Source organism: Petaurus breviceps, unplaced genomic scaffold, assembly GCF_028583685.1.
Source record: "Petaurus breviceps papuanus isolate PSGF00001 unplaced genomic scaffold, PetGlider_PUasm1.0 126, whole genome shotgun sequence".
Classification (NCBI taxonomy): domain Eukaryota; kingdom Metazoa; phylum Chordata; class Mammalia; order Diprotodontia; family Petauridae; genus Petaurus; species Petaurus breviceps.
This window is the reverse complement of record NW_027185655.1, coordinates 78,413,424-78,429,457: the sequence shown is the minus strand read 5'-3', so window position 1 is coordinate 78,429,457 and position 16,034 is coordinate 78,413,424. Positions and strand designations below refer to the sequence as shown.

The following is a 16,034-nucleotide window of genomic DNA, read 5'->3' as shown; positions in this document are numbered from 1 at the left end:
GAAAACCAGAAGAGAGGTTTCATTTTTTACAAACACTTCAAAAAGTAAGACTGTTCTGGCTATACTCACTATTTTCATCTATAAAAATAGTGGGGATCAAAAGATTAAAATCCTCACAGGATTTTTATGGTCACATTTATCACCCTGTCTTCCTAAGAGGCTTATGGTTATGGTCTGATATCATCAGACCATTAAGCACTTATTATGAAAGGTTAGATTCTGACACCTTTAGTAAAATCAGTGGATCCCTGACCTAATGAAAAGTCATCATACTTAAGTGTTCTCATTACAATGTATAACTCTGAAATATAAAAATATGAAAAAAGGGATGTTTACTATGGAAGACTTAAATGAATATTTTCTTACCTAAACTAGGTTCCTTTGAATAAAATCCACTAACTCAATTTGAAATTTTCAGCATTACATAAAAATTGGCCAATAGTTTAAGGGTTAATAATATGAAGTTTGGGTTTTTTTAGTGTTTGGGGTTTTTTTTATGGGCATTTATAAACCAATTTTAGATTGTAAACCAATTAATATGTCTCCCTGGTGGACAATTAGCTAGATTATGCATAATACACTTCTTAAATTTTTAAGTGAATACAAAATCAAAACAGAGTTAAGAAAAATTTAAGACCCCACCATTAAAAGGCTACAAAAGTGCTTTTTTAATTTCCAGCATAATATACAACAGAAGACTAAAGTCACTGAACATAGTCTTACTTTGAATTTTTAAATGAGCCAACATCTGGGTGAAAAACACTTTGCTCTCACAGTGGCAATGTCAAATATTTTGTAAATATCTTTGCTAACTTGTTGAAATTCTTATCCTAAGGTTCTAGTTGTAAATTATACTACTACTATATTTTCATTTTGCACTAAATTTTCCATCTCTCTACCTGTCCCATGATTTTAATTCATTCTAAGGTAGAAACTGCAAAGTGGTTCAACAGCTGACATTGTTCAGTGCCACAGGCAAGGCATTAAGTAGGAAATGGTGCCATGGGGTGGTCATTATGGCAATACTTATATGACATGACATAAAAGTGGCAGTAAGCAGACTGAAAACTCGGTGCCTTATATACTGTTCTAAATGTGAGGAACAGCATAGCCCACATAGCTAAGTCAATCACTAACATACAAAGATTATTAAGATTCTAAGCAGTTTTATTGACTATTTTTTAAAAGTGTAGATTTATTTAGTAAGAAAACATACTCCCTGCCTATAAGGAACTTTTATTTTCCTTCTTTTTTTTCGGGGGGGGGGGGGGTGGAGAGGGGGAGATAAGAGTGAGGTGGGGACCAGAGTCAGGTGTAGACCTGTAATTTCATCTGGATAGGGAACTGCCAAATTTGAAATCTGTCCAAGCCCCAAGATCAACACTTGTCTGTCAGGCAAGGCATCAATAAGTTAAAAGACCTGTCCATAGTCACCCAATGTGTGTCAGAGGAAAAATTTCATCCTGAGACCTAAGTCAGGGTCATCCAAAATGAGCCATGCAAAAGCTATATATTCATACAATTATATATCAATGCATAGGATGCATAAAATCACCATTTATGCAGGAAGCAATGCTTATCATGTTTGGTTAGTCTTACACTCAGTTGGAATTCTAGAAAAGTTTCATTAAAGAAGTGACTTTTGAATTGAGATTGAGAATATAGGAAAAAGGAAGAGGCATTAACACTGACATTAAAAATATACCTCATCCTGAAAGGAAAAGCAGCTAAGAATAAAGATTAAGTAGTTGGACTGGAACAGAGGTTGTTGGCAATAGACGAAGTGTTCTTTAATACAGCAGAGTCAGGTAGTTAAGGGCTTTGGAGAACACATCCAGAAGTTGGGATCTGATGCTTTTGAAAATTAAAAGTTATTTCAGAATTAGAGTGGCATAGTTGAAACATCACCTGATGGAGGCAATTTAGAGCCAGATTAAACAAATCACTGTATAAGTAACTTGGTTTAGTGCTGCCTGGGGAAGCTACCCCAAAACACTCTCAGGTTTAAACTGTTCAACAGAAAAGGCAACAAAGATCTCTAAAAAAATTTTTTTAAAGAAATAGTTACTGTTGGCCTGCAAGAGGCTAATACACAGCAATAGCTGGATAAATACACGAAGGCAGAAGAGGAGGCAAGATGGAATGTATGATTGCCAGAGAACCCCTGGATGAGAGCAAGACAACTAAAGTGGCAGGGCCAAGTTTGGATGAGCACAGAGGAATCTGAGTTGCTGAATGCTCGGTTCCATATTTTGAGGTATTTTTGCCCGTTTTAACTAGAGAGCATTTGAAGACAAAAAGAGTTTTCTCCCCCTTAGCATGGCTATGAATGGAATACTTGAATGAATTTGTAACAACCAGAAGTCAGAAAGGTCAAATGCAAAAAGTCACAGTTAACTACATGCACAATCGTTTGTTGGATACTAAAAGATCTTACAGATGAATTAAGCACCATTCTTTGCCTTAAGAAGTGCTCGGATTATAAGGGAAGATACAAGGAGAATTTACTTGACATTTCTGAACATAAGTGAAAAAGATGAAGCTACAGACAGTAACGATTAATTTGAGGGACAATGGAAGACTGGAAGACTGATGAGATACAAATAAATCAGTCACAGCAAAGTGATAAAATATCACCTGCTATTTATGTGAAAAAAGAGTTGCAGATATGGGCTAGAACACTGCACAATATGGTGAACTATGACTGGCTAAATAATTGATTCCAAGAATAATCATTGGGGTGTCTAGGTGGCTCAGTGAATAGAGCACTGACCCTGGAGTCAGGAGGACCTGAGTTCAAATCCAGCCTCAGGCACAACACAAAAACTAGCCATGTGACCTTGGTCAAGTCACTTAACCTCAATTGTCCTCCAGAAAGCAAAACACAAAGAATAATCATTAATGGCTCCACACCAACCTAGAAGGTTTCCAGTAGTATCACAGAAAACTAACTGTGCTTGGCCAGGAACTACTTTACATTTTTATCAAATGACTTGAAAAAAAGTATAGCTGGAATGCTCATCAAAGATGCAAATGACCCAAAGCTAGGACAGACAGATAACAGACAAGATGACAGTCAGGATTCAAAGACAATCCAGAATACTGAACTGAATTCAACAAGATAAAATTTAATATGGATACATTTCAAGTCTAATACAGATTCAAGAAATAAATTTTACAAGTAGAAGGGTGAGACATGTTTAGAAGATAATTTGACTAACTAAAAAATTCTGGGTGTTTTAGTGGATTTTTAAATCTATTTAAATGACTCAACACTGTGATATGACAGCAAAAAAAGGTAATGTGATTACTAGCCACATAATGAAGCCCAGTTTTCAGGAAAAATGGACACGGTATTTCTTTGTATGTTCTGCCCTGGCCAAACCATATTAGAAGTATTGTGTTCACTTCTGAGCATCATATATTTGAATAGACAGTCTCTAGGATAGCAAATATCAGCAAGAAAGTAATCAGAACATTGTGTGATGAGTCATAAGTCTATGTATTCCTGACTCCATCTATACTAAACTAAGCCTGCTTTCCTCCATCCCTTGAGGAGGAATATATAATCACTCCTATGGTCCTAGCCAAGCCTGCATTTCCAGACCTTAACCTAGGCCCCACCCAAGATTCCATAAGCCAATACAATTATTGTGTTATTTTAACAAAAAGCTAAATTTTATGAGAAAATATACTAAATTACTTATTATATTTCTACTCTACCTGAGTTACACAAACGCAAGCCAAGTCTTCCCATGGGACCTATGTTAGGACTCTAGCATCTGGCAATTTACTTCACCTGTCTTCTCTGGTTTCTTTAATTCTGTTTCTTTAAAGTTTCTTTAATCTGTAAAATGAAAGGTTGAACCAGATGGTGTCTAAGACTACATGTACCTCTAAATCTATGACCCTACAAAAGGTATTTGGTGGCAGCCCTGTAAATTCAGGCAGAGGGCTGAAAACCAAAAAAGGAAGCAATCTGCTTTGCCAATAGCATTGCCAATCTCATCCTTATTAAGTCAAGGAAACCATCAGAGCAGTTTGAAAGAACAAGGAGAAGGTAAAAGTTAGAAAAGAGATTCCAGTACTTCCATACAATAAACAGGACCTTAGATAAAAGTGCTGGTGCCTAAGCCAAATTTAAAAAGGAGGAACTGATCTTTTATCAGAAGTCACCAAACTATGGCCAGCAGCTTATTTTGAGATTGATGTGTGGAGCTAAGAATGCTTTTTACAGTTTTAAGTATAATTTTATATAAAAATCATTGTTATTTTGCAGGCTGTACAAAATATGGCACTGGATAGAGTTTGCCAACTCCACCCCTCCCACCCCTGTTTTCAATGAAAGAAGAAAAAGTCATTTTCTGTCAGTTGATCAGAGATGTGGGAGGCAAAGGAATGTTGCCTGCATGATGCAACAAACAAATGCAACCTATTTCTCACCAGCATCTTAATGGTAGTTTCTTTGTTTAAAGTGTTCTCCAGGAGCAAGTGCTTACATGTTCCTGTTTGTTTCTCCTTACCTAACTTTGGTTATGGTAAATCCCAAAAGAACAGAGGTCATGTCAGCTTACTATGTATTTTGAAAAGCACAGCACAGTGTTATGACCATGTAGATTTTTCAATTTCTATATGGTGATGGAAGCCAGCGCAGGATAATGAATAAAGAATTGGACCTAGTCAGGAAGAACTAGTAGTGTCCTATCTGTAATGTATAAGGTGTGTGTGTGGGTGGGGGGAGGGGGGGGGGGGAGAGAGACAGACACAGACAGACAGACACTAAGGGAAACTCAGTTTCAAATCTCAAGTAACACTAAGACTATAGTAATAAACAAATGGGTGATCTGTATAAGTGCAGTGTGTTTGAGGTAGGGGAGGGAGATGGAGGATGGAGGATAGAAGATGGAGGGAGATAGAGACAGACAGTCCTGATGATGGGCACCACTTGCTATTTTCAAAAAGACATCTTACTGTGATCCACACTGGATCTACTTGATGATTCCAAAGTAATTTTTAACAGTGGAATGCTAAGACAAAAAGGTGAAGATAGAGGAACAAAGGGAAAATCTTAGGTTTAGAGAAATGCAAAAACACTGAAAGCTTATATAAATGGGAATCTCTCAAAAGAGCACTATTAAGATTATCAATATTATTTTTTAAAAGATACTTAGACTCCTCTTTTCCATTCCTCCTGCCCCACCCCTCACACAATCTTTCTCACTCATCCCCTACCTTCAGGCAAAAAAAAAAAAAAAAATACCCAGAACCCAACTCCTGAATACTATGAAGCATGGTTCACACCTCTTAGTAAAAAGGTGATGGCCTAGAGGTGAAGAATGAGGCATACATTTTCAGACACATTCAATGTGTGAATTTGTTTTGCTTAACTATATTTATTTGAAACAAAGGAGAAGAGACTTAGGTAGTGATAGTGAGGGGGAAAAATAAAAAAAAAAGTCAATGAAATTAAAAAATCATAGAAAAATTCCAAATGGGACATAAACAAGCAGGGTAGTACCGGTACTATCACGTGAAATTTAATATATACTTTTTTGAAAAACACATAATAGGGGCAGCCAGATAGCACAGTGAGTAAGAGCACTGGCTCCAGTGTCAGGATGACCTGGGGATCAAATCCAGGCTTGGATACTTAGCACCCACCCAGAAACACCTGGCTGTGTAACCTTGAGCAAGTTACTTAATCCCCGTTGCTTAAAAAAGAAAAGAAAAAGAAAAACATATAATAAAGATCCATAGTTCTATACAGAGTTCCTTTTTCTATTCTTTGTATAAGAAAATACTCATGCTGAATGTTGTTCATTAAATTTTAAGGTTTTTTTTTAACTTTCAAAAACCCCCCCCCAAAATGTTTAAAAATTCTACATACAAACCACAATTCTAAATGAGACATAAAAGCAAAAAATTAAAAAGGTTTAAAAAAAGAACTTGGGATATCAAATGACTTAATAAAAGCATGAGAGAGATAGCTATAAAACTGTCAGATTCTTCTGTTTAGATTATACTGCTACCTTAACAAAAACATCACACAACTAGGCAGCTCAGTGGAGAGAATGTTAGACTTAAGAGTCTGGAAAACCCAAGTTCAAATCCTGCCTTAGTTATTTATTACCTGTGTGGCCTTTGGCAAATCACTTAATCTGTCTCAGTTTCCTCATTTGTAAAAGAGAAATAATGATAGCACCTATGTCACAGGGTAGTTGGGAGGATCAAATGAGATAGCATATGTAAAGAGCTTATTGCAAATTAAAATAGCCATGAGATATTATTTTACACCTATCAGGATTGGTTAGAATGATAAGAGAAAAAAGTGATAAACGTTGGAGGGGATGTGGAAAAACTGGACATGAATTCACTGTTGGTGGAACTGTGAACTAATCCAATCATTTTGAAGAGCAACTTAGAACTATGCCCAAAGACTTATAAAACTGCCTTTGACCCAGGAATACCATTATTAGGTTTATTTCCCAAGATGATTAGGGAAAGAGAAAAGGAATCTATATGTTCTAAAATATTTATAGCAGCTCTCTTTGAGGTGGCAAAGAACTGGAAATTGTGAGGATGCCCATCAATTACGGAATAACTGAACAAGTTGTGGTATGTGAACACAATGGTATATTATTGTACTTCAATAAGTTCAATGACCTTAGAAAAACATGGAAAGACTTTCATTAAACAATGAACAATGAGATGAGCAGAAGAACCAAGAGAATGTTGTATAAGGAAACAGAAATATTATTTTAAGAACCGCTTTGAGCAACAGTCATTTTGACTTCTATAAATACACAAATTAACTACAAAGAACGTATGAAGGAAGATGCTATCTGTGTCCAGAGAAAGAACTGATAAATAGAAGAATGTATAGTATGATTTTATATATTTATATCTAATAGTAGCCATCTGTAGGCAAAGGTAGGTGAAGGTAAGGGAGGGGGGAAAAGAAAGTCACATGATAACTTTATTATATATTTAAAAAGAAAAGAAAGTTGTACATAATAGATTTGAAGTTTCATGGTCAACTCTCTTTTTTCTATTCTACTTTGATATGAAAATGCATGTTTTATTTTTTCAGTTCAGAATTTAAAAAAAATTTAAAATTATAACAGTAAAAAAAAAAAAAAGCTTACCTATTACTAGGATCATGACTTTAAAGTTATAGAGTTCTCCATCTAGTCCAACTCTTTTGTTTTATAGATGAGTAAAATGAGGCCCTGGAAGTTAACTGACTTGCCCAAGGTCAAAAGTAGTAGTGCCTGAATTTGAACCTGACTTTCAAATTTACACCATTTCTTAGTGTACCACAAATAAAATGGACTTAAAGTATAATAAGAATTTGGGTTAGATCTTTAAAATCCTGACAATAAAAAATGTTAACTATTGAAAAGGATATTGAAGAAGGTTGAAACATGATCTCTGGAAGACTTTTCAATATGAGACAAATTATTACCTGGCTTAAAATTGTCAAAGTATGACCATGCCAAAGTTAGGAATATGAATTAAATGACCCTAAATGTCCTTTCTGAAGGTATAATTCAATGAAAAAATTTATCAGTCTATAGCCATAGATTATAATGGTGTACAAATTAAACATTAATATTTATGACGCATAGATGCATAAAAGTAAGACTTCGGAGAAGAGAAAAGTCAGAATCAAAGTTTTCATTAACAAAGATCCAAACCAAGTGATAATTTAGTTTCCAGAAGATGTCCTTTGTTTATTTTTCTCCCAACTAATCCTGTTTGATTATATATATGTAGGAATTCTGATTTTGAAATGATTAACTGTTTATTAAAGAGATTTTAAACAAGACCTAGAAATGTCTTTCCTTTTTCTAAAAGTAAGAATTTTCTTACCAAAAATACCCATAATAACAGAGGGATTCTTTGAACTGAATATATGTAAACATACCATATACACTGAGAAGTTGAAACAAATTTCTTGTCTTATGCCAAGGGAAAAGGATATAGAGTTTGCATCCAGGATTTCTTGGAATGATTCCAAAAGAGGAGAATGATGAAGTGACCTTGTCCTTGAGAAAAACAATGTAGCACATTGCATGATCTCAGGATTCCTTTTTTGCCAGTACACTGGAGATTTTGCCCCAAGAGCTTGGCTTATCTACATAGGAAATGTCTATCCACAGACTGCTAGCTTCCCATTAGGCACAATAAAGTTTAGGCAAAGAAAAAGCCATGGAGCCATGGTAAAAGTTACAAAACCCAAAAGACTATACCTTATCACAGCTCCAGCCTAATTTTAGATCAGCAGAAAAAAAAAACCCCAAACCATACTGTGTATGTGTACACACACACACACACACACACACACACACACACACACACACACACACTTGTAATGATGACACTGGACACTCTGTCAAATTGCCAGGGGGAAAGAAAAAATTATTCTTACTTGTTATTCTACTAAAATTGAGTTCTGATAACTACAGACCAATAATGAGGGGAAAAAAGTATTAGTTAAGAAGTAATACAGAGGAGAGAGCACTGGGCCACAAATTGGGAAGACTTGAGTTTGGCCTCAATCACTTACCAGGAATGTCTAAGTCATTTATACTCTGTCTGCTTTAGTTTTCTCACGTGTAAAAAGAGAAACACGATAGCATCTATTCTACATGATTGTTCTGAAGATCAAAAATATTGTAACATAATATGTGATGTGATATATGATATAATATAGTATAATATGGTATGGTATGATAATACAATACAATATAATATAATAATATAATATAATAAGTGCTTCACACAATGACAGGCACATAGTAAGCAATATGCTCCTTTCTATTTCTCCTACCCCAAGAGAACTTCAAACTTCCATCTCTTCATTTTTCAAGCATTTTAAGCTTTAAAACATTAATTCTTCTACTTCACTGCCCACAATTATGCATTTTAACAGCTTTACTGGCCCACCATTTTCCAATAAAAACCCATCACTCTAAAGGTGGATATCTTTCCTAGAACGTTCTGTGTTGATTCCTACATCTCTATTGTGGCTCACACTCGTCTCTTAGCCTGGAATGTCCTCCCTATTCACTAGTCATATTGAATCATCACTAAGACGAATCATGGAATCACAGACCAAAAGTCAGAAAAGCCCATAAAAGGCATTTCAACCAAAGTCATTATTTTACATATGAGGAAATTGAAAGCCAGAAATGTGAACCAAGTGGCTAAGCCAAGATTTTAACCCAGGTCCTTTTGGCTCACAGGTGTGCCATACTGTCTTAAGTATTTATTGTGCACTTACTATATTCTTAGCATGATCTAAGGTGATGGAAAGGAATATGAAATAAGAGTGCCTGATACTCTTACTAGTAGTATAAAGGACAAGAATACATGTTTTCGGGCGGCCAGGTGGCTCAGCGAGTAAGAGCACCGGCTCCAGTGTCGGGATGACCTGGATCAATTCCGGGCTCAGACACTCAGCACCACACCCACAAATAACTGGCCGTGTAACCTTGAGCAAGTTACTTAACCCCGATTGCTTTAAAAAAAAAAAAAGAATACATGTTTTCCAATTAAAGGACATGTACATACTATGGGATCTGATAGAAATTCAGAGAAAGGAGAGGGATTCACAGGGAAAGAAAGAGATAAATACTTCACAAATACGGAAAGTCTAGAGCTGAATCTTGAAGGATGGGGAGAAACAGAGAATTAAATTGTATTTGTGCTTTTGGATGAAGGGACGGATAATGGAGTTTTAAGAAAGATAGGAAAAAAGCAATGAATATGGAGACAGAAGCTCTGAGTTTGAAGCAGGCCTCTGTCATTTATTTCCTTTGTGACATCAGGCAACCTCTCTGGGCCTGTTTCTTCACCTGGAAAATAAAGAGATTGGACAAGATGATTTTAGAGATAGCAGGAAAGGAACAGATCATGGAGGTAAGAAATGAGCCAAAGGACTTTAGACTGGATATGATAGTTGCAATGTAATGAAGTGAAATAATGAAAGTATTTTAGGGTTATAAGGGTAGCAAAATGCAGGATTTTCTGGAGATTCAACTGCCAATAGGTAAACCAAGTAAGAGACTACTGAAATAAATTAAGTATGAAGTGGTCTTACGAGGGTGGAAGCAATGGGAATGATGAGAAAAGATATACTCAAAAGAGTATTTTAAAGGAAGAAATACCACTTTGGCACCAGTTTCTTTTACATGGCAGATGGAAGATAAGAGAGTCAAAATTTATTTGGTATATTTGAGCTTACTAGAAGAATAATGGTACCAGTAACAGTAACGGGAAGGAAAGCCCTTTGGAGGATTGGGGGAGGGGAGAAAGGTAAGCTTTGGTTTAGATAAGTTGGATGTATTTTATATCCCTGAAATACCCTTTCTCCTCTTGCCCAGTAGGATTTTTATTTATCCAATTTAAGTGTTTCCACCTTTATCATCCAATAACCATTTATTAAGAACCTATTTATATCCGGTATAATGCTAGTAAGATACAAATACAAAAGAATGAAACAATACAAGAACTTGCTTGAAGTTTTCTCTACTCCTACCTGACAGTCACAGTCCTTCTTTTTTTTTTTAAACCATTCTAATATACACATGGTGTATAATTTTTTTATAGTTTCTAGGTCTATAGATTACCCCCACTCTAGACCTTAAGCTCCATTATAACTGGAGTCTTATTTCAACTCTGTATCTAGCTAGCACCTAGCTAGCAAAATGTTCTGAATATGGTAAGCCTTCAATAAGTGCTCCATGAATTGAATTCATGATGGACCATCAGACTGAATGTTTTCTTTGGGCATCCAGAAATGTGCAACTGAAATGAATCTCAGATACAGAGATTTAGATTTGGGAAGCATCTGTTTAAAGTCATGAGAAATGAGCTTACCAAATTACTGTAAAGTTAGATCAGCAAAAGTCTGAGGACTTGAAAAAGATCTACAATTAGGGAGTGATGGTGATGAATGTGAGCAAAGGGGGATGGAGAATGAGCAATCCCAGAGACAAGAGATCTACAATTAGGGAGTGGTGGTGGTGAATGTCAGCAAAGGAGGAGAGAGAATGAGCAATTCCAGAGAGAAGAGAAACAAGAATGTTCCTGGTCATGGAAACCAAGAAAGAAAAAGTTTCAAGAAGTATATCGAGTGGTCACCAGTGTTACTTGCCTAGGTAGAGAGGGCAAGGAAGAGGAAACCGAAGATAAGGCCATTGAATCTGGCAAGGAGACCACTGGTGGCCAGAGTGAGAGAAGTTTTACCGAGGTAAAAGAAATAGAAGTCATATCACAGAAGACTAGGATTGGAAAGGTGAAGATGGAAAGACACAAAAGTAGTTGCAAAACAAATAGACCACACATTTGGGCAGGGATAAGAGATTATACTATATTAAAAAAGGTAAAGGCAGGGTAGTCTGCATGTTTTAAAGATGGTGGTGACATAAGCATGAAACTTAATACTTAAGAAACCCACCTATCTCTCCATTAGAATCAAGTTACTTGAGCACTGGCATTCGAGGGGAGGGCCCCCACCCCAACCCTTTTACCTTTCTTTGTATTCCTGGCATTCAACAAAGTGCCCTTCAGGAAGTTAAGGGTTAATAAGTCTTTCCTGACTGAATGAAGGTCCAATACCTAGCACAAAGGCCTGGCATATGGCAGGCACTTAATCAATGCTTTTCCATTCATTCTTTTGTTAATTCATGCACAAAACAGCTCAAATGGAGCCACCTATCATTTTGTGTGCTAGATATGTGAGGGATGACAATGCTGACATGTTCTTAGACTGACAGTGCTAAAAATGTCATTCAGGTGAAGTCAAAGGTTGCTAACTAAAACAGAACTTTTTATTTTGAGAAGTTATACTCCAGAAGTTGATACTAGCTAGAGGAAATGGCTGGCTGATAAAAATTATTTGATGATAAAAGTTTTCAGTGTTAATTAACCAGATTAAATCTTATTTTAAGTGCATCAGATCTTACCAAGTAAGCAAGTAATTCTCTGTATTTAAATACGTTATCTTCTAAGGCACAATATCCATAAAATATAGCTAGTGACCATTTCTTATGTGTCAGATAGTACACTAGATAAGGGTACACTAAATGTATAAAGGATAATACACTAATAATAATACACTAAATGAATAAAGGAGTTTCTAGAAATACAATACTTATAAGTAAAAGAGACTTTCCAGTGGTAGCATTAACAAATTACCTTAGTAATTTGGTACACATTGCAGAACTATACCAACATCAACATTTTTAAAAATTACTACCTGTTGCTCAAAAAAACACTTCATGTATACATATTTTTAAAGTGCTTCTCTCCAAGTGAAATACATGACATTACCATAATAAAAGTTTACGATTAATTTATGTAGTAATTTCCGGAAATATAAGTAAAAGGTAAAAACAAGGCATAATTAGAGATTGTAAGATAGCAGATAATAACTAGCTTGGAAGCCAGGAAGATCAGGATTCAAGTTCAACTTCAGATGCATACTAACTGTATGAACCCTGGGAAAATCACTTGACTTCTCAGTATTCTAGGTAATTCTACATTCTAGTCCCTATTCCTACTGGTAGGGTTTTCTGTTCAATTTAAATTTTTTCTATTGGTGAAAAATGACAAATTGTGGACACCCAAGTGGAAAACTCACAAAAGTATTGTCAAAAGGACCCAAATTCATTTCTGGAAGCTATCAAATGTGACATCATTTACCAGTTCAGAAATCAACCAATAATAAACCACCCCCCGGAAAGTTACAAATTGTAAAACATACACAATTATCCCTTCCACACAGTGACTTTCTCCATCACAGTTTCAATATATCGTGGTTGGCATAAGAAATTAAATGGGAATTTTGAGGGGAGTTTTGCAGAAGCTACAGGAAACATGAGGAACTCAACAGATGACACAGAACCTATGATCAAATAATCCAAATTTTACAAGGTACTATAAATACCCATAAAAGAACAAGAACAGAAAAGTCAGACTTCTTTTACAGGATGTTCCAGATCACTGGGGCACTGTGCCCCTAACCTCAGTGATGTGGAAAGGATAACTGTATTACAATTGAGAGGATGAGATTAAGATCAAAACAGATTTGAACTATACCTGTGCTTTGGAGAGCTTCTGATGAAGAATCTCTCTTTGCCAATGAAGATCAACCAACATAGTCTGCAACTTCAAATTTCTGAGAGTTGCCTAGGGCACTGATCTTTGAATTGCTTGTTCATGGTCACAAGATACAACTCATGCCTTTCTGATTCTTAGACCAGTTCTCTCTCCACTATGCCACATGTTGCCTTCTTTATCTACATATGCCTAGAATAATTCTGCAAATTTTAAATTCTTGCTTTTAGAGCATATCAATTAAAATATTCTACACTGTGAGCAAAGGAAGCAAGGCTACACAAGAGGGGCAGCAGTGGTCTTTTTTTCTTTTCCTTTTTTGCTTTTTGGAGAGGGAAAGGTAGGGCAATTGGGGTTAAGTGACTTGCCCAAGGTCACACAGCTAGTTTTTTGTGTTAAGTGTCTGAGGCTAGATTTGAACTCAGGTCCTCCTGACTCCAGGGCTGGTGCTCTATTCACTGTGTCACCTAGCTGCCCCTGCAGTGGTCATTTTTAAAAGCAATAAGGAAGTTAGCAATGAACTTATCAAGCTAACAAACACCCCTCTACCATCTTATACCTCAAAGGTGATGATCTGTAAGCACAAGTCTAAAAGGGAAGATACTAATTTGATGCATATAATATTTCCTTGAAGTTTTCTTCTGTGCAACTCTATACCTATATCACTACTTTCAAATGCCTACATCAACCAAACCCTAAATTTAAAAAAAAATCAAATGGCTTTTTAGCAAATAAGTTCTAGAAAGAGAGATCTCTTGATCTCTCAATTGAATATAAAGGTATCTATACTATTACTTTATAAAGCTTTCAGCTTATTAAATGTATTTAATAATTAAAGTACTTCAAAAATTCTATCAAAGTACCACACTGAATGAAACTGGTACTTATTTCTTTATTTTGTACATACAGAATAAGATAGCTTAAAATGTGTGGACTTAGCATGCACTTGATACTAAAAACAAAAACTTTTGGAGGTGTTTGATAAGAAATCTATTTTTACTTTTATCATTTCAGAACCATTCCTTTTTCCCCCCGTATATACATAATGGAGTTTCAATAAAACAGAAATTAAATCATTTTTTCCCCAAGAAGTAATTGTGAGGAAGAAAAAAAATGTCATCAGTTAAACTTTTGTTTTCATACTAACTTTCTTACTGACATCTGATAAAAACTAAGACTGACAAGGAACCCTGCCATTTGAAACTATATATACTTTCAGTCTTCCTTTCAATTAATTCCCCAAGTCTTAGCAATGTATCTCCCCACATTTAGGAACTTTTAGTTCAGGAAAAGTTTCTTAATACTACATATCCTTCCACTATCTCCATTCTACAATATGTACAATATAGTTCATGTGTTGAATTGACATCCATATTTTTGTGAGGGAAGTGTTTTTTTTAAGCCTTTAAACACCATGAGAATGTGAACTACAACTATAGTTGCAATAAAATGCTACAGTTTACAGATAAATGAATTTCAAGAATAATCAGACACTATCACCTAAAACGCTTAGAAGCAATTCCAATACGCTTAAAATTATGGTGTAAATCAGGCAAATTGGGAAGGTGTAATGAGCTTTCAATATACTTTTATATAAGTAGCAAAATGAAGCTATGTTCTTGGCACTTGAGGCCAAGACTTGGTGTTAGGCTTATGAATGTGTTTCTCACAAACAACACTAGGTGCCTCTTGGGATTACAATATAACAGAAGTGTAGCTGACTCATGGGATCAATTAGAAAGCACCAGTACTTCTGGCATTTTTTTCCCCTAGTATTTCCCCCCTGCACGCACTTTTAATGTATATTAAATCATCATATGTATCTCATTAATAAATGTATTGCCAAATTAATAGCCAAAGCCCTCCAAAGCTCTCCTTACCTCAAAGTTACATCTTAGTTCCACACCATGAAAGCTCATTCTCAGCAACACATTTCATGGCATGGCACTCTACTTACGGACTCTAAAACATTTTTTTAAACTGTAATCCATTAAGTTAAAACAACTGTCATCTTCCTCATTTCTGATTAGATTAACTATCCTATGTTTTCCAATGATTTTTTTAAAATAAAGGTCTTAACTAAAATAAGCATAAAAATTTAATTAATAAAGAAATAATAAAATAAAGAAAAACTACAAGTCAGACCAACTTCCCCTTCCCACCAAAGCACCATTAAGCCCTCCAAAATCCTTTCCCCTTAAGAGAAGCAGCAATAACTTCCATTTAAAAGCAGTTTACAGTGACATCCTACCGATAGCACAAGCAGCATTTTGCAATACTTACTGAATGTTTCTCCTGCTGGCCCATAACTCCATGGTTAGCTGGGATTGCTAGTGGTTTCATAATGAAGAAACATATGCTGAACTGAATTTACACATCATGTACCAATCTCTCATGGATGGCAAGTCACCCTCTACAGCATTAAATTAAAAAGGAAGAAAAAATAGGAGAGGGAAACCAAGCTGCAGTATAAAGTGTCACTATTGGTGAGCTTAAAAAAATCCTCACACTTGTAGTACCGAAAAGCTATCCAAACAATGGTGTTCGTCTCCATTTTTATAACCCCGAAACTCTAAGCATCTTAGGTTGTCACAAACCTGGTGAAACCTTACATATCTAACAGTCTTCCAAGAAAACAAGACCATTTTTGAGACTGAGGAACAAGAGGAAAAAGAAAAGGAAGAAAAAAAAAGCTAAAATGGCTGACTGCACACAGACTCCCTTTAAAAAAGCTTAATATTATATCAGTCAGGATGGTGTAGGAACCAGCCTCTAGCATTCAGTCAAGCATTGTTAATACTCTTGTTTCATTTGCAATCACATACAGACCCCCTCCAACCAAGAAGAAGAGGGAAAGGAGGTGAGAGAGAGAGAGAGAGAGAGAGAGAGAGAGAGAGAGAGAGAGAGAG

The 16,034-nt window shown here is 35.7% G+C and overlaps 1 protein-coding gene across 10 annotated transcripts in view; it reads right to left on the bottom strand.

Annotated features, from left to right (window-relative positions):
• Positions 1–16,034, bottom strand: part of RAPGEF2 (Rap guanine nucleotide exchange factor 2) — a 340,634-nt gene that overhangs the window by 99,657 nt on the left and 224,943 nt on the right. For 3 of the 10 annotated variants that reach the window (XM_069097429.1, XM_069097433.1, XM_069097440.1), the window contains exon 1: positions 15,409–15,932. The exons of the other annotated variants lie outside the window; for them this stretch is intronic. In XM_069097429.1, coding sequence (XP_068953530.1) covers positions 15,409–15,468 — 60 coding nt within the window. In that variant the 5' untranslated portion in view covers positions 15,469–15,932. Of the gene's footprint in view, positions 1–15,408; positions 15,933–16,034 lie in introns of those variants that run through there. 10 annotated transcript variants of the gene reach the window in all.